The following is a 24427-nucleotide window of genomic DNA, read 5'->3' as shown; positions in this document are numbered from 1 at the left end:
TATCGATGGGGTAACTATATGCATAGTTACTTTGTTATCAACCACTTTTCCAGAACGGAGAGTGGTGATGGCATTCAGGTCACCTACTATTGTCGTTTCCGTACTAGTATTACCGTTTACCTCAAAGGCTGTGTTTGTTGTTTTAGGGTTGGGTATGGCTTGTCCTGGAAACACGCCTTTTGGTTGGGCTTTCTCTTGGGCTAACTGTTGTATGCCCAGATTTATGGATTGTAAGATCTGTTGGTTTGATTGAGTCATTGATTGGAAAAGTTGTTGGGTAACCTGTATAAAGGCGTCTATACGATCCGGATGTGATTGTGTAGTAGTCACCAGTGGTGTGACTAGAACTATCTCACGTTGATTATTTATAGGTGGGTTGTGATAGTTACAATTGTTAACCGGAACGATACCTCTATTGGTATTATAACTATTATAATTACCCTGACCTTGTGCTAAACCTTGTCGCGGTTGCGCTTGGTTGTTATAATTATTATAATTTCCCTGACTTAGTCCCTGGCCTTGCCTAGGTGGAGCTTGATTATAGTTGTTAAACTTGCCCTAACATTTTGGTTATTAGACCACGGAGGTGAAACTTGTTGATTGTTTCGCCAACTAAAGTTGGGATGTTGTCTCCATGGGGCATTAGGAATAGGATAGTTATTAATGGAGTAAACATTATCTTGCTCTAATTGTTGTTGTTCATAGGCGAGAGGACAATAGGATTCAGGGTGCTCAAGACTAAAACAGACATTACATGGGTTGGAGTTAACATTCATGACGGGGGTAGGCTTTTGTTGCACAGAAATAGCCTCAACCTTTTTAGTTAAAGATTCGATTAAACTTTTTAGTTCTAGATCGGGTTTCATCTCAAACATACCGGCGGCCTTAACTGTTGAAGAAGAACTAACTGCGCGGGGGATATCGTCCCCCCCAATTGTTATTACGTTTAGTTTGATCTTCTAAAAATTTATAAGCCTCCGAGGCTCCTTTACTTAGGAAACTACCCCCATTCATTATGTCAAGGACTTCTTTATGGTGATGTTGAAGTCCTTTGAAAAGGCAACGAACTAACGCGGTCTTTTGCTAGGTTGTGGTGTGGACACTCAATAAGCGGTCGGTGAAACGATTCCAAGCCTCAGAAAACGATTCATGAGGATTTTGTCGAAAAAAATGAATCTTGGAAAGCATCTCATCCGTCTTTAGGGGTGGGTAAAAATGTTCCATAAACAGCTAAACAAGTTTAGCCCACGAGTCCACAGAGTTAGGCTTGGGGCAGTTAACCAAGACGCCTTTATCGGCTAAGGTGAAAGGGAATGCCCTCAGTTTAATTTGTTCCGTACCAACCGTAGGATGATGGAATGTTGTAAGGACTTGTTCAATCCTACGCATGTATTGATAAGGTTTTTCATGGTCTAAACCATGGAAAACGGGTAACAAATTAAATATGTTTGGGGAATTCGAAAATCCCCATCGGGTCTACTAAACGATGCAAGATTTAGGGCTATCGCTCAAGGCTTTGTAAAAGTCGGAGAGAGGAGTCTCTCTTTCTTTAGCCATTATGTCGGTGTGGTTGGTGGGATAGTAGTTAGAGGTGTAGTGATTGGTATACTCAATAGATTTGTTTGTTGGCGTTGGCCGGTTAATTACGTTCGGTGTTTTCTCCGACCCGGACCTTAATCTCATGCAAGTCTAAGTCTAAACACGACAACAATCCAAACAATCTTGATATATTAGTATGAACCTCTAACCGGAGATCACGAGGTATGGAAGAAAGGAATACCTGATAAGCGTCCTTGCTTCACTTATGAATAACGTCTTGTTTACGTGTTCGATGTAAATAACAAGTTAGAACACTGAAAAAACTAAAAAAATCGAAGTTTGAAATAAACTGTTGAAATCCGGGATTTTTGGCTTAGAGCGTAGAATGCGCCGCATAGATAGAGGCGGTCGCTCCTTGTTCTAGTGACTTAGCGCTGGGTCGCCGCATTCCAAACTTAGGGCGGGTTGCGCTCGGTCTGAGTGGTCGGCTCGTGTTCCGTTCCTATAGAGCGCGAGCGCTCCTTTATAAGCGTGGTCGCTTCGGTGTAATTTTGTCGCGGAATTTTTCGACGCTGAAACGGATAACCACAGTATGAATCAAACAAGGGTGGGTGGGTTTAATGGGACTTAAAAATGACTAATTCTACTATGAAAACAATGCTAAAGTGCACTAAGATGGCAGCGGCGCCATTTGATAAAAGATAAAATTGAATAGTTTACCTACGAAATGAACGATGAACTCAAAACGTAAGTAAACTAAAACTATTTATGTGTGTCTATATTTATCAAAGTTTCTACTCTCAATTCTATCGAGATAGAGTAGAGTAACAAATTCGTTCCACTCCTAGTGCTCTAGCATGGAATGTTTTCTAATCTAATTAGTCGGTCTTAAGTCTAATGAGAGCTTTACGAAGGGTGTTATACTACGATACCTATATGAAATATATTATGTTGAATTTAACTACGAATGCTATGGAAATATGATTGTTTTTGAATCTAGATAAAGGATTAGAGGGGAATCGAATCCACCTCGAATCCAACTTAATAACCTAGCATAGATTCTTGCATCTCGATTCTTACGTTCTTACGGCAAGAAATTCGAGTTCTAATCCCTAGTGTTCATGGCATTTCTACCGAATACTAACTAGTATGTGAGGTTGTCCACCCATTCTCATGGCGAATCACGACCTTCTAGATTGGAATAGATTCTACAATGCTTCTACACTATACCACTAAGTTTTCATCAAGGCTTCATCAACCCCTCTAATGGAGGTTTTAGCCTTGAGTCATCAAACCATCATTTCCCATTGAATTATAACTACACATCATATTAAAATTCTAACTTAACTAAATTAACCAACAATGTTTCAATCTACTTAAACTACGAAATGATAATCAACAAGAATTAAAACTAGATCTATAAATTGAGATGACAAAATCGAAATTAACAAAAATAACTATTTTATTTATCTAATCAATCAAGAACAATGATTCAAAGACTTAATCTAAAACAAGAATTGAAAATGGAACTAAAACTTAATTAAAATACTGGAAACTAGATCTAGAATTATCTATATTGTTTTAGGTCTAACTAGCTACCATTAACAAAGAGCTAAGCTTTGGTTTTTATACTTTCAGATCCAAAAATCGTGCATGGGCTTGGAGCCATGTTTTGGGCCAGAGAATCAGGCCCAAAACCCAATTCTTTCAGTCCAAAAAGGCCTCTTCAACTGCAGTTAGCTTCAAAAGACTTTTCGTCCACTTCTACTCCTCTGATTGTGTCAAGGCTTGGACCATTGGAAATCTCTTTCCGAGACGGTCGTTTTGACATAAGGTAGGCCCCATTCCGAGGTCTGAGTCCAAAGATACAGCCTTCGGAAGTTCTGCTGACTTGTGTCTTTGTTTACGCGCGTGTCGACTTTTCAGCTTTTGACCGGGCTTTAGGAAGGCTTTGTCTTCTTGAATCTTGGCCTTTAATCACGGAACTACTTAGTAACCGACCTTTGCTCCTTTATCTCACTAAAGTGGCACATTTCTGCACATAATGGACTTTGAAACCTGAAATGCATAAAACACGTGTCGGTGTTAACTCTTAATTATTACTCACATAATTGGTCTAAAAGTATGACTGTTACAGGGTTAAAACTACAGTTTTGGGCTCTTATCACCCACCCTTGTTTGATTCATACTGTGGTTGTCCGTTTCAGCATTGAAAAGTTCCTCGAAAAATTACCGGCGCTTTGAAGCGCTGGAACCCCCGAAGCGACTGCGCAAACCCAAACCGAAGCGACCGTGCTCAAACACTGTAACTTGAAGTTACACGGAGCGCACCTGCGCCCAAACAGAGCGCACTTGCGCCCTCTGCTGAAATTGCCCGATTTCCTCAGGTTTGTTTCAAACTTTCCATTTCTTCAAGTTTTCAGTGTTCTAACTTGTTATACACACTGATCACGCGTAAACAAGACACTATTCGTAAGCGAAGCAATGAGGCATTCAGGTACTCTTTTCTTCCACACCTCGCATCTCTAGTTAGAGGTTTATACTAGTATATCAAGATTGTTTGGAGTGTTGTCGTGTTTAGACTTAGACTTGCATGAGATTAAGGTCTGGTCAAACAAAAACACCTAACGTACTTACACGGCAATGTCAACAAACACGTCTATCTAGTATACCAATCACTACACCTCTAGCTACTATTTCACACACCACACCTGACATAATGGCTGAAGAAAGAGAGACTCCTCTCTCCGACTTTTACAAAGCCTTGAGCGATAGCCCTAAATCTTTCATCGTTCTAGCAGACCCAGTGGGGGATTTTCGAATCCCCCCAAACATATTTAATTTGTTACCCGTTTTTCATGGTTTAGACCATGAAAAACCTTATCAGCACATGTGTAGGATTGAACAAGTCCTTACAACATTCCACCATCCTACGGTTGGTGCGGAACAAATTAAACTGAGGGTATTTCCCTTCACCTTAGCCAATAAGGCGGCGTCTTGGTTAACTGCCCAAGCGCCTAATTCTGTGGACTCGTGGGCTAAACTTGTTCAGCTGTTTATGGAACATTTTTACCAACCCCTAAAGACGGATGAGATGCTTTCCAAGATTCATTTCTTTCGATAAAATCCTCATGAATCATTTTCAGAGGCTTGGAATCGTTTCACCGATCTCCTTATAGAATGTCCACCTTATAACCTAGCGAAAGACAAGTTAGTTCGTGCCTTTTTCAAAGGACTTCTACACCACCATAAAGAAGTCCTTGACATAATGAATGGGGGTAGTTTCCTAAGTAAAGGAGCCTCGGAGGCTTACAAATTTTTAGAAGATCAAACTAAGCGCAATAATAATTAGGGGGGTAGTGATGATATCCCCCGCTCTGCTAGTTCTTCTTTAACAGTTAAGGCCGCCGGTATGTTTGAGATGAAACCCGATCCAGAACTTAAAAATTTAATCGAATCTCTAACTAAAAAGGTAGAGGCTATTTCTGTTCAACAAAAGCCTATCCCCATCATGAATGTCAACTCCAACCCATGTAATTTCTATTTGAGTCCTGAGCACCCTGACTCCTATTGTCCTCTCGCCTATGAACAACAACAATCAGAGCAAGATAATGTTTGCTCCATTAATAGCTATCCTATTCCTAATGCCCCATGAAGACAAAATCCCAACTTCAGTTGGCGAAACAATCAACAAGTTACACCTCCAGGGTTTAATAACCAAAATGTTAGGCAAGCAAACAATTATAACCAAGCTCCACCTAGATAAGGACAAGGTCAGGGGAATTATAATAATTATAACATCCAAGCACAACCACGACAAGGTCAAGCACAAGGTCAGGGTAATTATAGTAGTTATAATACCAATAGAGGTATCGTTCCGGTTAACAATAATAACTATCACAACTCGCCCATAAATAATCAACGTGAGATAGTTCCAGTCGCACCACCTGTGACTACTACACATACACAACCGGATCGTATCGACACCTTTATATAGGTTACCCAAGAACTTTTCCAAACAATGACTCAATCAAACCAACAGATCTTACAATCCATAAATCAGGGCATACAACAGTTAGCCCAAGAGAAAGCCCAACCAAAAGGCGTGTTTCCAGGCCAAGCGATACCAAACCCTAAAACAACAAACACAGCCTTTGAGGTAAACGGTAATACTAGTACGGAAACTACAACCGTAGTTGAGCTAAATTCCATCACCACTCTCCGTTCTGGAAGAGTGGTTGATAACAAAGTAACTATGCCTATAGTTACCCCATCAGTACTCCCTACACCGGATATCGAACTATATACCGAAATAGAAACTGAAGAGCATACCACTGTAGAGGTACCAGTTAAACCACAACCTAAGAAATAGATACCCAAGGTTAGACATCCAGTTGAGCCATACGCTAAATATAGAGAGAAACCACCGTTTCCCCAGAAATTAGCCATGCTAACCAGGGATACAAACTTTGAGGAGATTAGGAACGTTTTCAAAAATCTAACGATAAACCTTCCTTTTCTTGAAGCTATTAAAAAGCTACCTAACCACGCTAAGTTTCTTAAGGAGTTGTGTACTACTAAGCGTAAGACCAACATACCTAAAGACGCCTTTCTAACTAAACAGTTCCCAACTTTATCAGAAAATAATGGAATTGCACCTTAGGACCCTGGTCGTCCTACTGTAAAATGCACCTTAGGAGATTCCCACACGACGACCGCTTTATTAGACCTGGGGGCGAGTGTTAAGTTACTCCCATTTTATTTGTATAAACAAATAGGTCTACAGGAAATGCAACCTACAACAATGACGTTGCAGTTAGCGGACAGGTCTATAAAGTATCCTAAGGGTGCAGTGGAAAACGTGCTTGTTAAGGTTCAGGATTTCTACTATCCTGCAGATTTTGTTATCCTCGATACAGAAGTCGTTAACGACTCTGTACCGATCATCTTAGGGCATCCCTTCTTGGCAACTGCCAACGCGCTTATAAATTGCCGCGATGGTAAGATGTCCTTATCTTTTGGCCATCTTTCTGTTGAGATAAATATTTTTAAAATGATGAAACAGTTACCAGAATCGTCTATAGATGGGGAGGTTAGCATGATTGAGAGCTTAGCTCAAGATTAATTTAACAACACGTTTCCCGAAAACCATATGTATAAATTCCTTTCTTTTGGAACTTCAAATTTTGTAAATGACTCCTACTTAGAGGAAGTCAACACCATCCTTGAGTCCACACCAATTGTAGACCGCCCGGTTGCTCCTTATCTCGAGTATGAAGACTTGCTACCTAAGCAAGTATTCATTACGCAAGATGAGGACCCTGACGAAACATTTATTGACTTTCCTTCCACCCCGGTGCTTAAACCTCTTCCCCCGGAGTTAAAATATATTCAACTTGATCCGGATGGTAGTCATCCGGTAATTATATCTTCTCTGTTATCTAAGGATGAAGAGACACGTTTAATCAGGGTGATTAGGGAACATCGGTCTGCGATTGGTTGGTCCCTAGCCGACATTAAGGGAATTGACCCTAATGTTTGCACTCATCGTATCCATTTGGAGGATATCTCGAAAACTTCTCGCGAACCTTAGCGTCGCTTGAACCCTGCCTTGAAAGAGGTGGTTAGGGAAGAAGTCTTACGATTACTCGATGCGGGTATCATATACCCAATCTCCGATAGCGAATGGGTAAGTCCCATTCATGTAGTTCCTAAGAAATCGGGGGTTACCATGGCACGTAACGCTAAGGGTGACTATGTTTTCACACAAGGTCCTATGAAATGGAGAATCTGTATTGATTACAGACGTTTAAATGCTATAACACGAAAGGATCACTTTCCTTTATCTTTTATAGATCAGATGCTCGAACGTCTAGCTGGTCATGCTTTTTATTGTTTTTTGGATGGCTACTCTTGCTATTTTTAGATTATTATTGATATTGATGACCAAGAAAAGACTACATTCACGTGTCCCTTTGGAACGTATGCCTATAAACGAATGCCTTTTGGCCTTTGTAATGCTCCTGGTACCTTCCAGCGGTGTATGCTTCATATATTTAGTGACATGGTAGAGCGCTTTATGGAAGTTTTCATGGATGATTTTTCTATCTATGGAGACTCCTTCACAGATTGCTTGTCTAACCTGTCTAAGGCTTTGACACGGTGTGAAGAAAAGAGCCTCGTTTTAAATTGGGAAAAGTGTTATTTCATGGTGAAAAAGGGCATAGTACTAGGTCACATTGTATCTAGTGATGGCATCGAAGTAGATACGGCCAAACTAGATAAGATAGCGACTCTACCTATACCACGGACTGTCCGTGATATTAGAGCCTTTCTAGGCCATGCAGGTTTTTATAGGCGCTTTATTAAAGATTTCTCGAAAATAGCTAGGCCTTTAACTAATCTGCTTTTAAAGGATGCCATCTTTGATTTTAATTTTAAGTGTAAGCAGGCTTTTGAAACTTTAAAAGCCGCCCTAACCTCTGCACCAATTATACAGCCTCCCGATTGGTCTAAACCTTTTGAACTCATGTGTGATGCTAGTGATTATGCAGTTGGTGCTGTCTTGGGACAGAAACTAGATAATAAGTCCACTGTTATTTATTATGCTAGTAAAACCTTAAACGATGCTCAACGGAATTATACAACTACTGAAAAAGAATTTTTAGCTGTCATTTATGCTTTAGATAAGTTTCGTGCTTATTTGGTTGGTTCTAAAACTTTAGTTTACACGGACCATGCAGCCCTTAGGTACATTCTTGCAAAGAAGGATGCTAAGCAGAGATTAATCCGATGGATTCTTCTCCTACAAGAGTTCACATTAGAAATAAAGGACATCGAAAATGTAGTTGCCGACCACTTATTTAGACTTACAAACGACGATGATAGTGATTCTGAGTCCATACCAGACTCTTTTCCTGATGAGCATCTGTATGCTATTTTTCCAGCACCTTGGTATGCTGACATTGTAAATTATTTAGCGGCTGATGTTATTCCTTATAATTGGTCAAGAAATGAACGTAAGAAGCTCTTGGCCAGAGTTAAGTTATACTACTGGGATGAGCCATATCTTTTTAAGTATTGTATTCCCCAATGGGAATATAATGAAGTTTTATCATTTTGCCATGACAAAGAGTGTGGTGGCCATTTTAGTGGAATGAAAACAGCCGCTAAAGTTCTTCAATGTGGATTTTATTGGCCTACCCTTTTTAAGGATGCTCAAGTGCATTGCAAGACGTGTATTCGTTGCCAACAACTTGGGCGAATCACGAAGCATAATATGATGCCATTAAACCCAATCATGATAGTAGAAATTTTTTACGTTTGGGGCATTGATTTCATGGGTCCCTTCCCTGTTTCCCACGGTTTCATTTATATTCTAGTTGCCGTGGACTACGTGTCTAAATGGATAGAGGCCATGGCTTGCCGTAGCAATAACCATAAGACAGTTGTATTTTTTTATTAAGGAGTATATTTTCTGTCATTTTGGTATTCCTAAAGCCATCATTAGTGATGGTGGAACACATTTTTGCAACAGAGTTGTTGCATCTCTAGTGAAAAAGTATGGAGTTACACACAAGGTAGCAACTCCTTGTCATCTACAAACTAGCGGACAAGTAGAAGTTTCTAATAGGGAAATCAAAAAGATTTTAGAAACAACTGTAAATCTTGATAGGAAAGACTGGTCGAAGCGTCTATCGGATGCCTTATGGGCGTATAGGACGGCTTTCAAAACTCCTATAGGTATGTCTCCCTTTAAACTTGTATTTGGGAAACCTTGTCATTTGCCCGTTGAATTAGAGCACTGTGCTCTGTGGGCTATAAAAAGCCTTAACTTCAATATTGATGAGGCGGGTGTCAAACGCAAGTTGCAATTGAATGAGCTTGAGGAAATCCGTAGGGATTCTTACTATCTCGCAAAGGATTATAAAGCTAACATGAAATGTGTTCATGATAAGCAAATCTTGCGCAAAGAGTTTGTGGTCAGTCAAAAGGTCTTGCTTTACAACTCCCGTCTACATATTTTCCCAGGGAAACTAAAACCCGTTGGTCCGGTCCTTTTCTGGTTCTTATGAAGTCACCCCTTACGGGGCAATCACCTTGGTAAATCCCAAGGACAACAGTACCTTTCAAGTTAATGGTCAACGGTTAAAACATTTTCACGAACTTATGTCCCCTGATGTAGAGGAAGTCCTTTTACAGGACCCTGTCTATGAGGACTGGCCTTTGTCATTTGGTGTACTTCCTTTCACTTCCATATAGTGGTAAGTGCACCATTCAGGTAACCGGGCCCTCCCTATGGAGTGTGTGGCTGTAAGTACCGGATCCTAAGTCCATGTTTCACATAATTCACGTTTTCCACTTTTGCATGTTTTCTCTGGTTTTGAGTCATGTTTCTCTATGGGGTGAATTATGTATTTATTGTTTTTCGTTTTTCTTATAATAAACTAAAAAAAAAAAATCTAAAATCATAGAAATAGCAATCCAACAAGTCTTGGGAATCTGACTTTAAACGACCCACGTTTAAAACAAAATTTGTGTTTCAAAATTTGTTTGGGGGTGGGCAGTCGGTCTTTCCATCCGGATTGCCTGAACTTTCGTTTGTGTTGCTTAGGCCCATTAGTCGTAGTTCATTCGGGTTGACGTTATCTATAACTTAGATTTCCTTCGTTCGCATAACTTACGTCACACACGCACTTCGATACATTTTTCCACCTTCTTATACGTCATCCATGGTTGGAATTGAGTGTTTTATGGATCATTGGATTGGAAATTCTCTACTGATCATTTCCATAACTCATTCGGCAAAATCGGACTAGTAACGAAGCGGCAAATTGAATTTGAAATTGCGTAAAATATCGAAAAAGTTCGGAATTCGAATTGGGCTTGGGCCCAAACCACACGCACGTGCGTGGCATAGGCGTCTCCTTCCTTCCCAAAATGCAAACAGTCGGTTTCCTTTTCCATCCCGCCAGTTAACAAGGTTTAAAGGAAAACCTAACAACCAAAAATAAAAAAAATAATAAAAAAAAACACCTATTTACACCACGCCCATTGTTAACCACCAGCCCGAGTTCTCTCAAACAAATTTCCCACACCACCGAAAACAGCCACCAATTCAAGCTGCCACCGTACCCACCATCGCCACCACCATTGTTTTTAGTGTGTTTTTCATCAAACTCGCCTCCTCCACCATCTACAAAACCATTGTTTGTTTCAAAAACTTTAATGGCGCTATGACGACGAATTTTGCCAGAACAAGCATTTAGGCCCGACCGTTTTGCACCATTCTACGCGGCGGAGATGATTAGGAGGGATTGGAACGGACTGTGGTACTCGACTGAGGAGTTCTATCACTATGATTTGGTAGAACAGTTTTATAAGAAGCGAGAATTGGAGGGGGATAGGATTTTCATAAAGGTAGCAGGAACGAGGAGGAAATGTAACGCGACAATTGTTGTCGAAATTGTTAGGCGCTACGCACGAAGCAACCTAGAAGCCACCATTCAGGAATCGCAGTATACTGTCGTGGAGGGTGAATACAATACGAGTTCTCATTGTGTCCGCCAGTCAAGTCTGAGAACCAACCAACTGACTGTAGCTCAGTGGATTGGTAAGAACGCCCTCGAAAGAAAAAGTCGGCCCGATATCGGTTCCGCAATGTCTGCACGTTCTCTGGATTTTGCAAACGAATAAGTATAATTTCTGCATCATCGATTTAATTTTTAATGTGATTAGAGGAGTAGGAAAGAGCATTGCGCCTCTTCCCGTATTGATCACTAAGATCATGCTCTCATTTAGAGCTGTCACAAAATCTGCTCCTATTATGATCAAGTTGCATTCAAATGCAACTATTTCTACGGAGTGCATCCAAAAGACGTGGCAGTTGTCGGAAGATGATGTGGTTGAGTCGGAGGATGAAAAGGGGGATATGACATGTTTGGATGAAGATGCTCTGGATAAGTGTAGCTTTAATGTAGAACGCATGCAAGTGTTGCAAAATAGCTTGCGGTGCGTTTATGCCATTTGTGAAGATATACGAGATAGGCAGATTATAGTTCGAAATAAACAAGCAAACCTTCAGACGAACTTTGAAATATTCGAGAAACGTCAGGAAGATATCTGGTATAATACGGAGACAATGCACCAGCGCCAAGAGGACCACTATATAGTACTAAAGGCTGAGATGGAAGCATAGCGCTTGTTCCAAGTAGAGATGCTACGACGCATGCCACCCTTGGAGGATTCTGTTTCAGACGAGTCTGAGAGGCATGAGCGTCGTCACCGAAGGACAGATGGCTCAAGCCATTCTTCATCCCAGGACCAATCTCCATCTCAGGGTCCATCTTCATCACATGGCTAGGTGTTCACCATCAGTTTGTGTTCGCTGTTATTCCATTGTTTTTATTGTTTTATTAGTTGGATTTTAATTTAGTAGTTAAATTTAAATATTAATTTGTTTGTTTTATGTTGTTTGGATTTAATTTTTTTTTAATATAATTGGTTATTTTCGAATTGTGCGTGTTTTTATCATTAATCCCACCTTCCCGAATTGTTTGGGGGTGGTAATATTTATACCGAGCATAATTCGTTATATGATCATCTTCTGTAAAGTTGTCTTGGAGTAAAGGTTGAGAATTTGGCCGATATCGGCATATCTATGATTATGTGTGGTGGTAGCATGAAATCTAGGAGAGTTTAGAACACTACAACAAATTGGTTTTTTAGCGACAAAACGTTTAGTGACAATAGAAAAACGTTGCTAAAGGTCATTTTTGGCGACGTTAAGAACGTCGCCATTTATCCATTGTTTTACTTTTGATAATAAATTTTTTGCGACGCTTTTTACGTTGCCGAAAGCCTTATTCAAAAATTTACAAAATATTGAAAGAAAAATAATCTTTTTGGCGACGGAAGGACCATCAGAAATAACTTTTTATTCATTACGGTGATTTCTAGCGTTAGAGATAATAGTGTATTCTCGACGTTCTCAAAAAGCGTCGCTTAAAATTACTTTTGTGTGACGCTACTTATTGTCGCCAATGGTATTGATAAAAGTGAAAAATTAGAAGTACAAATGCCGACGGTTTTTTTATTTCATATATATATATATATATGGACAAAATTTTTGGGTGCGAAAGTTTTCCAACCCACTCAAAGTTTCTAGTTTGACATCCGCTGCCTATTTTTTCATTATCTAGCGCTCATATTTTTAAAAGAATTAAGGCAAAAAGAAAAAAGAAAAGAAAAAGAAAACCTAGCAACCCACACTCTCTCCTTCTCTCTCTCTTGACAGAAACAAACGTGAAGAGCCTCGCCTCAACCAACAGTTACCAAATAATTTTCCTCCTCCACCGGTGAACCCTGCAGTAGGTTTGATTCTCTATTCTCTCTTAGGGTTAGTTTCAACTATGAATATGGATTTTAATTTGATTATCAAATTCCCTTCAACAGAAAGATAGCAATAAATTTATGGGCTTCTGAGTTCTGAGTTCTCAATTCTCACTACTCTTTTTATGTTTATTACTAATATATTGTTGACGTTCCTTTTTACCAACCGAAATATTGATGTGTAGATGGTGAAGAAGAGAACTAATGGATGAGCAAATGTTACCACTCTCTCAATCTATCATCGGTAGGAATTAAACCCGTGTGTTTTTTATATCAATTAGCAGCTTTGATTTCTTAAAGGTTTTTTTTTTAAAGTGAATACTGGCTGTTTGATTAAATTTTTGAAAGAAATTGATTTTTCGAAGCCTTGGTCTTGTCTGTGCTTGTTCTTTGGCTTATCGTTGGTGCACCCATGTTGGTTTCGAGAGTCTGTGCTTTTGTGACCATAAGTCCATAACCATCTGGTGAGAAAATTTGGATTTTGACTATTTTTCTAATTTCAGAACAAGAGCATGATTGTAGGACTGAGTATGGTTTATCTGCTCTGCTCTTGTAAAGAATATTGTTTTCATTTTTTTTAAATGGCGGTGGGATGGAGCAGCTGGTTCATGTTCTCTATCACGAGACACAAAAGTCTACAACTGTTAGATTATTACTAGATATGCTATTGGCTGTGAGGGATTTTTGGGCTGGTGGCCCCGTGATGATGAGATTGTGCCCGTTGGCAGTAGTGAAGGTTATAGTCAAATATTGAAATTATTATTGTGAAAGCAACGACATGATGTTGCTTCTCTTGCTGCATATCTTCTACATCGCCTGCGTTCTTATGAGGTTGCAACTAGATATGAGGTACAATATCCTACTTTTGAGTTGAACTTGTCGACTATATGAGTATATTCTTAGCTTCTCCGCAGTTATTTCTGATATTGTTCTTCTTGCAGTCTGCAGTGCTATCTTTACTGGCAGGTTTATCTGATGTTAGTAAGGTTACAAAGGTTACTCTGGACATGCTTGACGGTACTAGATTGCAGCGAAAAAAAACTCATGGTTAGTCTCTCTCTCTCTCACACACACACACACACATTTTTATTCCTCCTGATTCTTGTCATACTACTATTTCTGTCTATTAGTCACGTTCAACAATTATTGATGCAGAAAATGTTAAATTTACATGGGCTGATTGAAGATCCTTCCCCAGTGGCTAATGCAAGAAGATCCTTGATTCTTGACCAAACTGAGGGACTGTTATCTTATAGAACAACAATTAACTTGATTGCACTATCAAATTGTGGTTTTTCGAACGTCATTATTGACCCCCATTTGCTGTCTCTTCTTAAGGTATAGTATCTATTATATTTTCCATATATCAAGCAGTAAGCAAAAATGCTAGTGGTTGGATAATAATGTTGTTCATGCCCATGGGTTGGAGACACTGATTGAACAGTGAATCCTTGTTCAAAGTGACACAGGTTATTTGAATAATGGTATGGTTAACAAAAGCATGGTTTGCCTGATCAGTTCCTAGAATGAGCTGATATAAGGAGTCACAACTAAGTTGTTGCCATGCGTACTGAAAGAAAGGTGTTTTTTTCCCCATGATTACTTTTTGATGGCCAAATTGATAATATTCTTTTTTTGCAAATGTTTGTCATATTTGTCTACATATGTTTGTTTGTAGATAGCTAATAAGTATTGTTTTTCTCCTCCGCAGATGAACTTGTTTTACTGGCAAATCAAGTCTCGGTTTAGATGGATATATATGGGATGTGGCGTAGATGGATACATGCATGGGGATGTTCGCTAGATTTCTTTTGTTATTTTCACCATGTATAACAACTTGATTTTTTTTTCAAGTGTTTGGATTGATCTATGAAAGACGTGGATTATTGATGTATTTGTTTTTTTTGAAGTATGTAAACTCGCCAATATTAATGGGAAACTTGCTTGGTTATTATATACTATTCATGTTTTGTGTCTCTTGTTTATTTAAGTTTATTATTAATTCTTGTACATTAATGCTAGTGGAAAATACAAAACAAATAGGGAAGCTTTGTGGAAACAGGGGAACAACAAATATCCAAAGGTGTTCACTTTTAGTGACACTTTTATCGTCGTTAAATATCACAAAACGCAATTATAGATGATGATTAGAATGTGGCTTTCGTGACACTAAAAACGTTGCTAACAACATAATTTTTTTTTAAAAAAAATTGGATTTGTAGTAACGATTATAACGTCGCTAATAATGCTTAAGTTTTCAAAAAAATTGAACCTTTACCAACGATAGATACGCTGCTACTAAGGTCTTAATGGCGGCGATGTTGGAAACGTCGCAAAAAGCACATCTTTTGCGACGTTATTGTATTGAGAACACGAAAATGATTTAGTGACGAAATGGAAGCAATAGCGACAATTTGCATCGTCGGTGAAGGTCTCATATTTGGTGACGTTGTAAAATCGTCGCTTTGTATCTTTGCCGACTATATCATTACCTACGATGGCGGGACACTCCAAAAAACGTCGCAAAATATAATTAGTAACGTTTTTTCAATATTCAGCGACACTTTTTTTTGTCGCCAAAGACCCCGTTTCTTGTAGTGGAAGTTACTATTCTAAATCCAGTATAAAAGATACCAGGGTTGTTATAAAATCAAGAATATGGTTTGTTTCTGTTTTCGGGTTTGTAAATTTTCTATTTCCGGAAATTGCCTTAAACAATTTGGCAACTTGCGATTCGTTTTGGAAGCTCATAACCTATTTAAACTTCCTTCATTCTACACTCACAACCCACACTACACCCCACCATCATCTCTCACCTTTCACTCCAAGCTTTTCCTTCTTTTTCCTTGTAAACTTTTGCTTCAGCACTTACGAGCGCACCTGCGCCTCAGTAGAGCGCACTGATAAGTACGTAAATGTTACATATTTACACCCAATTTTATATTAGTTAGTCCATTTATTTTATTTGTTTGATTAAATTAGTGCATTTTCGGTGATTTTGCAGGAAATCGAAATAATGTATGAAAGTGTGGTAAAAGCGTAAATTGTTCACTGAATACATGTGTTGCAGCAGTAGAAGGATGGGCCACCCTTAGTTGGGCCTTAGTAATAGTACAAGCTTGTGAGCTATGGGCCAATATCTAAAGTCTAAAATCGCATGACTAAAGGAGGTGTTTGAAGGCGGACCATGTGCAACTCAAGAGACCGACCCATAACCAAATAACAAAGGCCATATACTCAAAAGCCCATACCCACTAACTAAGGGCCACACCATTTCCCATCCGGCTTGATGTACCGTAGCAGCCCTTAGTTCCTTCTTCAAAATTCATTCCGTCTAACAAACTCAAAATCCACGAAATCCCGGCCGGATTACAAATCTCGACCAAAAATAGAACCTTTCCAAAGACAACCAAAATCACGAAAAGGAAACCTCCATATAAGGTAGAGACCAAAAGGAAAGGGGAGGTCACTGGTCCCGGAACAAAAGGGCTGAAAAAAAGGCAGAACACAAAGAGTGGAGGGCGCTCTTGGCTGAAAAGTAGGAGAACAAAAAAAGCAAGAAAGAGGAGGTCAGAGTGAGGTCATTGGAGAACAAGAAAAAAAAGGCTCTCTTGGCTGGAAAAGAAGGCAGAGAAACCGAAGGAAGCCGGAGGTCATTTGGAGAGCAAGAAAAAAAGGCTCTCTTTGGCTAGAAAAGAAGGCGAACCAAACCAAAGACAGAGCGTGGAGGCGACGACCCGAGAGAAGAAGGAGAAGACCTCACGTGGGGGTTTTGAACCGAGAGATATCTTGCGAGGCCGTGACTTTGAGCTACGAGCACAACTGTTGGAATAGGCGAGCAAGAGGAGAAGACTTCACAGCAGGCCATGGTCTTGTTAAGGGAGTTTTATTTCTTCGGTTTTATGGTTCCAGTTATTATGTGTGGCTAAACTATAAGCTAAGGCTTAGAGGAAGCCCTAGACTTGCGTAGGTTTATACTGTTTAATTGATTCACTGTTTTCGGAAGTTAAAGATTCATTGATTGTTTTCATATTGATATTAGTGGTTTACCTTCATTGATTATATCTTGCATGTTATGCCATGACTTGACTAGTTAATAGTTGGATTAATATTCTGTTTTTATGAAAGCATCATTTTTATCGTTTACGTAAACTTGTGAGAAGTCGTACTGTAAGAAGAGGATTTTCGCTAGGAGTTTATATTCTCGTTTGTTGAAACTCAATCAAACCCATATATAGATTTATATAGGAGCTCAACGTTCACATCTTCGAGAAAGCTAGGATTACCTTTTCCTCGTGCTACTCGTAATTAAAAGAGAACTTTGAGTTAATTAAATTAGGAAAACTTAAAACAGTCTAGGGTGAATTTGAATGCCTTAGTATCCTCTCCACTGATAATTTAATATAAATTTTATAGTTTTCATAATTAAGTTAAATAGGACTAGTTACTAGTTAATCAAAATTTCATAAACCAATATAGTCCGGATTAGGTTAAGTACTATTTTAGTATTCAATTGTACCTAACACGCAATCTCTGTGGGATCGACCTCGTTCTTGCGCACCTATTACGATAGACCTCGTGCGCTTGCGAGTATTAGTATAAGTAAAATCGGATTTAATTAGCCTGTTTATTTAGGCTGGTTAATTTCCTATCAAGTTTTTGGCGCTACTGCCGGGGATTGCAGTAGTACAATTGAGTTTTAAAGTTTTATTTATCGTGATTCGTAGTTTAAGTTTAGTCGTAGATATATTATTTCATAGTTTACGTGTCTAATTTTAGTTATTTTTGCAGATAATTAAGCATAGATTTCTTCTTACAAGGGATAGTCGTGAATTTGTGTGGACGTTGTGAAGTTGCTTGTTGTCGTCACCCACCGTCGCAAGTAGCCCTCCAAGGCTCACGCCGGAGGTACGTCTTTTTCCTTTGTGGGGTTGAATTTTGTTTGTTTCGTGGGTTGTGCTTGTTTTATTGTTTCTTGCATTTAGGAAGGTTAAATCACATTGACCAGCCTTAGGCATCTTGCATTAGGACAGGTTTTAGCCCGCTCACTAGGAAAACTTTTTTTACGCGTGGATCGAGTGACGGTGCTTTTTGCACAAGAACTGGGAATCGTGTAATTTGGGTTTAGGAGCAAATATATATTAAACAAGTTTTAAAATTCAATCTGGGTTGTAATTTTTGTTTGGTATTGTTTGTGTGAATTGTCTGCATCTTTTATTAGAGTCTTAGGTTTTAGAAGTAGTTTATGGTAGTAACGTGGTCTGATAACACACCTGTTACACCATTTGATCCTGAGATTGAACGCACTCTCCTTAGGAGAAGTAGGCATCCCGAATTAGAGGTACCCGAAACTTTTGTTGGCAATACACCAATTTTTGCTGACATGGAGGGTAATAACAATAACGTGGTTGCCCAAGTACCTAGATCTATTAAGGAATATATATATCCTACTAGAACAACCCGACCATCTTGCATCGTTCCCCCTGCAACCAATGCTAATCACTTTGAGTTGAAGCCCAATCTGGCTTTGGGGCTCCTTCCTAAGTTTAGGGAACGGAAGAGGAAGACCCATATCTTCATGTGAGGGAATTTTAGGATATTTGTGGGACTATTAAACTTCAACAATTTAGTGACGAAGCTATAAAATTAAAATTGTTCCCATTTTCTCTTAAAGAAAAAGCCAAGAGTTGGTTTCACACTCTCCCATCGAATTCAATAACGGGATGGGAAAAGTTATGCATTGTCTTTTTAAAGAACTTTTTCCCTAATCATAAGGCGACTGCTTTTAGAAAAGACTTGTCATCTTTTTGCCAAACTGATGGAGAGTCATTATGGAAGTGTATGGAGAGGTTTAAGGACATGCTCTTGCAGTGTCCTAACCACGGCCTAGAGAACGGTAGGTTAGTGCAGATTCTCTATGAGGGTCTCGATTTTAATTCTAAGGCTATGATTGAGACCATGAGTACTGGGGATTTCTGTGATAAGACTATAGAAGAAGCGTGGACCTTTTTAGAAGAAGTCTCTGAGAAGGTCCAGCAATGGGAAACTAGTCGTGAGCCTAAAAAGGTGGCTAGTAGTACTACTACACAGAAGGGTTTGTTCCGCGTTGACAAGGAATTCGACACGAACGCTAGGATGGCCGCTTTAATTAGAAGAGTTAAAGCTCTCGAGCTAGAAAAAGAGACAAAGTCTCTAGCTCCAGTTACCAATGTTGAAGTCCCTGGGTGTCTGTTGTGTGAAAGTCTTGATCACGTTATAGATAATTGCCCTGGTGTAAATGCACAAGTCAATGCTTTTAATTCATACCAAAATCCAGGCAATAATCCTTTTTCTAACACGTATAACCCTGGATGGCGTAACCATCCCAATTTGTCTTGGTCTAAAGGTATACATCAGGGAGGCCCCGTGGCTAACTCAAACCCAGTACCACAGTATGCACCTCAACCACCTAAAATTTCACCTATAGAAGAGGCCATTGCTCAATTAACACAAAACACCATGAAATTCCAGGACACAACGCAACAGTTTATGCAAGCCACCAAACGGCTACTCGGGGATAATGCTCAAGCCATTAGGAAGATTGAAATCACCATAGGTCAAATTGCTAATACTTTGAATAAGAGGGACAAGGGCAGGTTTCCTAGTCAACCAGTAGCTAATCCGAGGAGTCAGTTGGAAATAAGTTCTAACTTAAACCAAGCTCACCAGGAGCAAGCCAAGGCTATCACTGTTCTTAGGAGTGGAAAACGTGTTGATAATAGGGTTGAGATGTCTAAGGACGCTGAGGTCAGATCTGACCCTATAGAGTGTGAGAAGGAGGAAGGTGAGGTGAGTGAATCTAATAGTCATAATACTTCTAGGAAGGGTGTAAAATCTCCTACTGCTGTGGAGACTAACCCTGTGCCATCTTATATACCTAAAGCTCCTTTTCCCCAACGTTTGATTCCGGCTAAGAAAGGTTCTAATCTTAATGAAATAATGGAAATGTTTAAACAGGTTCAAATAAATATTCCATTACTTGATGCTATAAAACAAGTTCCTTCCTATGCCAAGTTTCTTAAAGATTTGTGTACACAAAAACGTAAGTTGAATGTGCACAAGAAGGCTTTCCTAACTGAGCAAGTGAGTTCTATTATCCAAAACCAAACTCCACCTAAGTTTAGAGATCCAGGATGCCCTACTATTTCTTGTGTTATTGGTGATCATATGATTGAGAAAGCATTACTTGATTTAGGAGCTAGCGTTAATTTGTTGCCTTATTCAGTTTATTTACAGCTTGGTCTTGGTAAGTTGAAACCTACATCAATTACTCTTCAATTGGCAGATAGGTCTATTAGGATTCCACGTGGTGTTGTTGAGGATGTTTTGATTCAGGTTGATAAATTTTATTTCCCTGTTGACTTTGTTGTTCTGGATACACAACCTGTTCAAGATCCTAAACACCATATTCCGGTCATTTTAGGTCGTCCCTTTTTAGCCACTTCTAATGCTATCATTAACTGTCGTAATGGAGTGTTAAAACTTTCTTTTGGTAATATGACTACAGAACTTAATGTATTTAATGTGGGTCAAGAACCTCCTGAACCTGATGATTTTTGGGATGTTAATCTTATTGATAGTATAGTTCACGAGACTTTCTTGGAGAGTTATTCTGATGACCCTCTTGAGTCTTGTTTAACTAATTCTGGTAGTGGTTGTGATGTAGATGATGTAATTTGTGAAGTTAATGCATTGCTGGATGCAACCCCAATTTTAGAAACTGATAAGTGGAGAGCCACAATAGAGCATCTGACTCCATCTGAGTCTACCCCAGTCTCTTTTATAGAGAGTCCTCCTAAGCTAGAGTTGAAACCATTACCTGATACTCTTAAGTATGTTTTTCCTCGGGACTCGATGATTCTTTGCGGTTATTATTGCTTCTAATCTAGATAATGAACAAGAAGGTAAATTGATTAGGGTTCTTAAAGAGCATAGAGCAGCTTTAGAGTGGAATATTGCTGATATTAATGGTATAAGCCCAACTGATTGTATGCATCATATTCATCTTGATAAGGATGCTAAACCAACCCGTGAGTTTCAGAGACGGCTTAATCCTAACATGAAAGAGGTAGTGAGAGCCGAGGTTCTCAAGTTGTTAGATGCGGGTATCATTTATCCCATTTCTGATAGTAAATGGGTGAGTCCCGTTCAGGTTGTCCCTAAAAAGTCTGGGCTTACAGTTGTTGAGAATTCAAAGGGCGAGTTAGTGCCCACCCGTATGACTACCGGATGGAGTTTTTGCATTGACTATCGTAAGTTGAACTTGGCCACTAGGAAAGATCACTTTCCTCTTCCGTTTATTGACCAGATGCTCGAGAGGTTAGCCGGTCATAAATACTATTGTTTTCTTGATGGTTATTCCGGGTATTACCAAATATGTATTATCCCTAAGGATCAAGAAAAGACTACTTTTACTTGTCCTTTTGGAACTTTTGCCTATCGTCGTATGCCTTTTGGATTATGTAATGCACCTGGTACCTTCCAAAGAATGCATGCTTAGTATTTTTCTGATATGGTAGAAAGGTTTCTTGAGGTGTTTATGGATGACTTCTCAGTGTTTGGGGATTCTTTTGATGAAGGTTTGCACCGTTTAGAATTAGTGTTAATTAGGTGCAAGGAGAAGAATCTTGTGTTGAATTGGGAGAAGTGTCATTTTATGGTCCAACAGGGTATTGTTCTTGGTCATATTGTTTCTAGTAAAGGAATTGAGGTCGATAAGGCCAAGGTTGATGTCATTTCTGGTCTTCCACCACCTAAGACTGTCAAAGATATTAGGTCATTCTTAGGTCATGCTGGATTTTATAGGTGTTTCATTAAAGACTTTAGCAAGATTTCACGTCCCTTATGCAATTTTCTTGGTAAGGACGTCGCTTTTGTCTTTGATGAAGATTGTTTGAAAGCTTTTGAGAAGCTTAAGCATTTATTGACTACCGCTCCTATCATACATCCTCCTGATTGGAGTGAGCCTTTTGAGTTAATGTGTGATGCATCTGACTATGCAGTTGGGGCTGTTTTAGGTCAACGGTTTGACAAGTTGCCCCATGTTATTTATTATGCTAGTCGAACCCTTAATGATGCACAGATGAACTACACTACAACCGAAAAGAGTTGTTAGTGTTGTGTTTGCTTTAGACAAATTTAGGTCTTACCTCATAGGGTCTAAGGTTGTCGTGTGTTTATTGATCATTCGGCTTTGAAATATCTCCTTACTAAGAAGGACGCTAAAACGCGTTTGATTCGCTGGGTACTCTTGTTGCAAGAGTTTGATATAGAGATTAGGGATAAGAAGGGTACGGAGAACGTGGTTTAATTCACTTGTCTAGACTTATATAGTAAATCTTCTACCGATATTTTGCCCTCAAATGAATCTTTTCCCTCGATGAGCAACTTTTTTGTTATATCACAATCGCCTTTGGTATGGGATATTGTTAATTATCTTGTAACGAAACAGGTTTCAGCTCATTGGAGACAACAGATAAATCTAAGTTTCTTCGAGGTTAGAATTTTTTCTGGGATGATCCATACTTGTTTAAGTCATGCCCTAACCAGATTGTTAGGAGATGTGTCTCTGAGAGTGAGTCTCATAGTATTCTCTCTTTTTGCCATGACCATGCATGTGGTGGTCACTTTGGTCCTAAAAAGATGGCTGCGAAGGTTTTGCAGTGTGGTTTTTATTGGCCTACTCTATTTAGGGATGCACATGAGTTTTGTTTGAATTGTGATAGATTCCAACGTACAGGTAATATTTCCTATAGGAACATGATGCCTCTTTCCCCTATTTTAGTTGTGGAGCTTTTTGATGTATGGGGTATAGACTTCATGGGTCCTTTCCCTCCTTCCTTTGGTTATCTTTATATCCTTGTTGCCGTAGACTATGTTTCTAAGTGGGTTGAGGCGGTGCCATGTAAAATGAATGATCATAAAGTCGTAGTTAACTTTTTAAAATATAATATATTTTCTCATTTTGGTATGCCTCGTGCAATTATAAGTGATAATGGTACTCATTTTACACACCGATCATTTGAATCTTTAATGAAAAAGTACTCTATTACTCATAAGCTTGCTACCCCATATCATCCTCAAACTAGTGGCCAAGTAGAAGTATCTAATAGGGAGATTAAGCGGATTTTAGAAAAGACTGTACGACCCGACCGTAAGGATTGGTCTCAATGTCTTAATGATTCTCTTTGGGCTTATAGAACTGCTTATAAGACTCCTATTGGTATGTCCCCTTATAGGCTTGTGTTTGGAAAGGCATGTCATTTGCCTGTAGAATTGGAACATCGTGCTTTTTGGGCCATTAAAACGTTTAACTTCGATATGCATAAGGCTGGTTCACAACGTAAACTTCAGTTGAATGAGTTAGCTGAGTTAAGGGATGAGGCATATGAGAATGCCAAGATTTACAAAGAGCGGACTAAGATTTTTCATGATAAATCTATTCTTCGAAAGTCTTTTGAACCTAATAAAAAGTCTTGCTATATAATTATCGCTTTGCGTCTTTTTCCCGGTAAGTTACGCTTCTAGGTGGACCGGTCTTTTCATTGTTAAAACTGTTTTTCCTCATGGTGTTTGTTGAGATAGAAGATCCTACGGATGGTCGTGGTGTTTAAGGTAAATGGTCAACGCGTTTGAAACCATACCTTGACGGTTTGGCTGGGCAGGATGTGGAAGAGTTAAGTCTGCTTGATCCTATTTATCATGACTGATTGCGTATCCGGCTTGTTTATAAGCCCACATAGCACTGATCAGTTGTGTGAAGCATTCGTCTGCTAGAGACGTTAACTGTAGCGCTTGTGGGAGGCAACCCATGTTTTTAGTATTTCCGGAAATTGCCGTAAAAATATTTTGGCAACTTCCCGATTCGTTTTAGCAACTTAGAACCTCTAAAAACTCCATTCATTCTACACTCACAACCCACACTACACCTAACTTCCATCTCTCACTTTTCACTCCCACATTTCCCGTTGTTCTTCACCATTTTAGATATTAAAAAAAAAAAAAAAAAAGCGCCCGCGCCCCAGGTGGAGTGCACCCGCGCCCTGACCTCCGTGGACACGAAATTTTCCAGTTTTCTAAGGACTGGTCAGGTCGAACCCCACTGAACTAAGCGAAGACAACCAAAAAGAGTTCGGTGAACAGGATGGAGCAATGAATATGGCCATAATAGTTGGGAATTTATTTTCCATTTTATTGTTCGCATTTGCTTATATGCAGGTTTTTATTTTTGAGCCATGTGTACCTTTCGCATATCTCATACATTCCACTTTAGCACCTTTTCTCCGTGTTTTTGGAGACGTGTAACTCTATGGAATGAGATATGTGCCACAGGTTAGCCGTCATAGTAAATTGGTTTCTCTTCTATTTTATCGATATTATATCTTTAGTGAGGTACTAATTTCTACAGGTGACTCGAGTTTTATTTTTCGTTCATGGAGCTATTGGTAACTTCTTTCCT

General features: G+C 39.2%; 2 protein-coding genes across 5 annotated transcripts; both read left to right on the top strand.

The window, feature by feature from the left end:
- Nucleotides 1-13239: 13239 nt before the first annotated feature.
- On the top strand, nucleotides 13240-14755 carry LOC147488704 (uncharacterized). 4 transcript variants are annotated; one of them, XR_015202489.1, is made up of 5 exons: nucleotides 13240-13779; nucleotides 13872-13977; nucleotides 14086-14268; nucleotides 14392-14511; nucleotides 14642-14749. XR_015202489.1 is itself a non-coding variant. In XM_086573191.1 (5 exons), the coding sequence occupies exons 2-5, from the start codon at nucleotides 13709-13711 to the stop codon at nucleotides 14732-14734; spliced, it is 453 nt and encodes a 150-aa protein (XP_086429317.1). In that variant the 5' UTR covers nucleotides 13240-13394; nucleotides 13532-13708; the 3' UTR covers nucleotides 14735-14755. The 4 variants fall into 4 exon arrangements, 1 of the variants encoding a protein (XP_086429317.1); XM_086573191.1 differs by lacking the exon at nucleotides 14392-14511 and having other exon boundaries at nucleotides 13240-13394; nucleotides 13532-13779; nucleotides 14642-14755; XR_015202488.1 differs by having other exon boundaries at nucleotides 14086-14511.
- A 4016-nt stretch (nucleotides 14756-18771) lies between these two features.
- Nucleotides 18772-20853, top strand: LOC147488703 (uncharacterized). The gene is made up of 2 exons (XM_086574463.1): nucleotides 18772-19736; nucleotides 19791-20853. The coding sequence occupies exons 1-2, from the start codon at nucleotides 18772-18774 to the stop codon at nucleotides 20851-20853; spliced, it is 2028 nt and encodes a 675-aa protein (XP_086430589.1).
- The last annotated feature ends 3574 nt before the right edge of the window (nucleotides 20854-24427 follow it).

The sequence above is a fragment of the Coptis chinensis genome, chromosome 7 (genome assembly GCF_015680905.1).
Source record: "Coptis chinensis isolate HL-2020 chromosome 7, ASM1568090v1, whole genome shotgun sequence".
NCBI lineage: Eukaryota > Viridiplantae > Streptophyta > Magnoliopsida > Ranunculales > Ranunculaceae > Coptis > Coptis chinensis.
The sequence above is the reverse complement of the archived record's forward strand: the minus strand, read 5'-3'. Positions and strand labels throughout refer to the sequence as shown.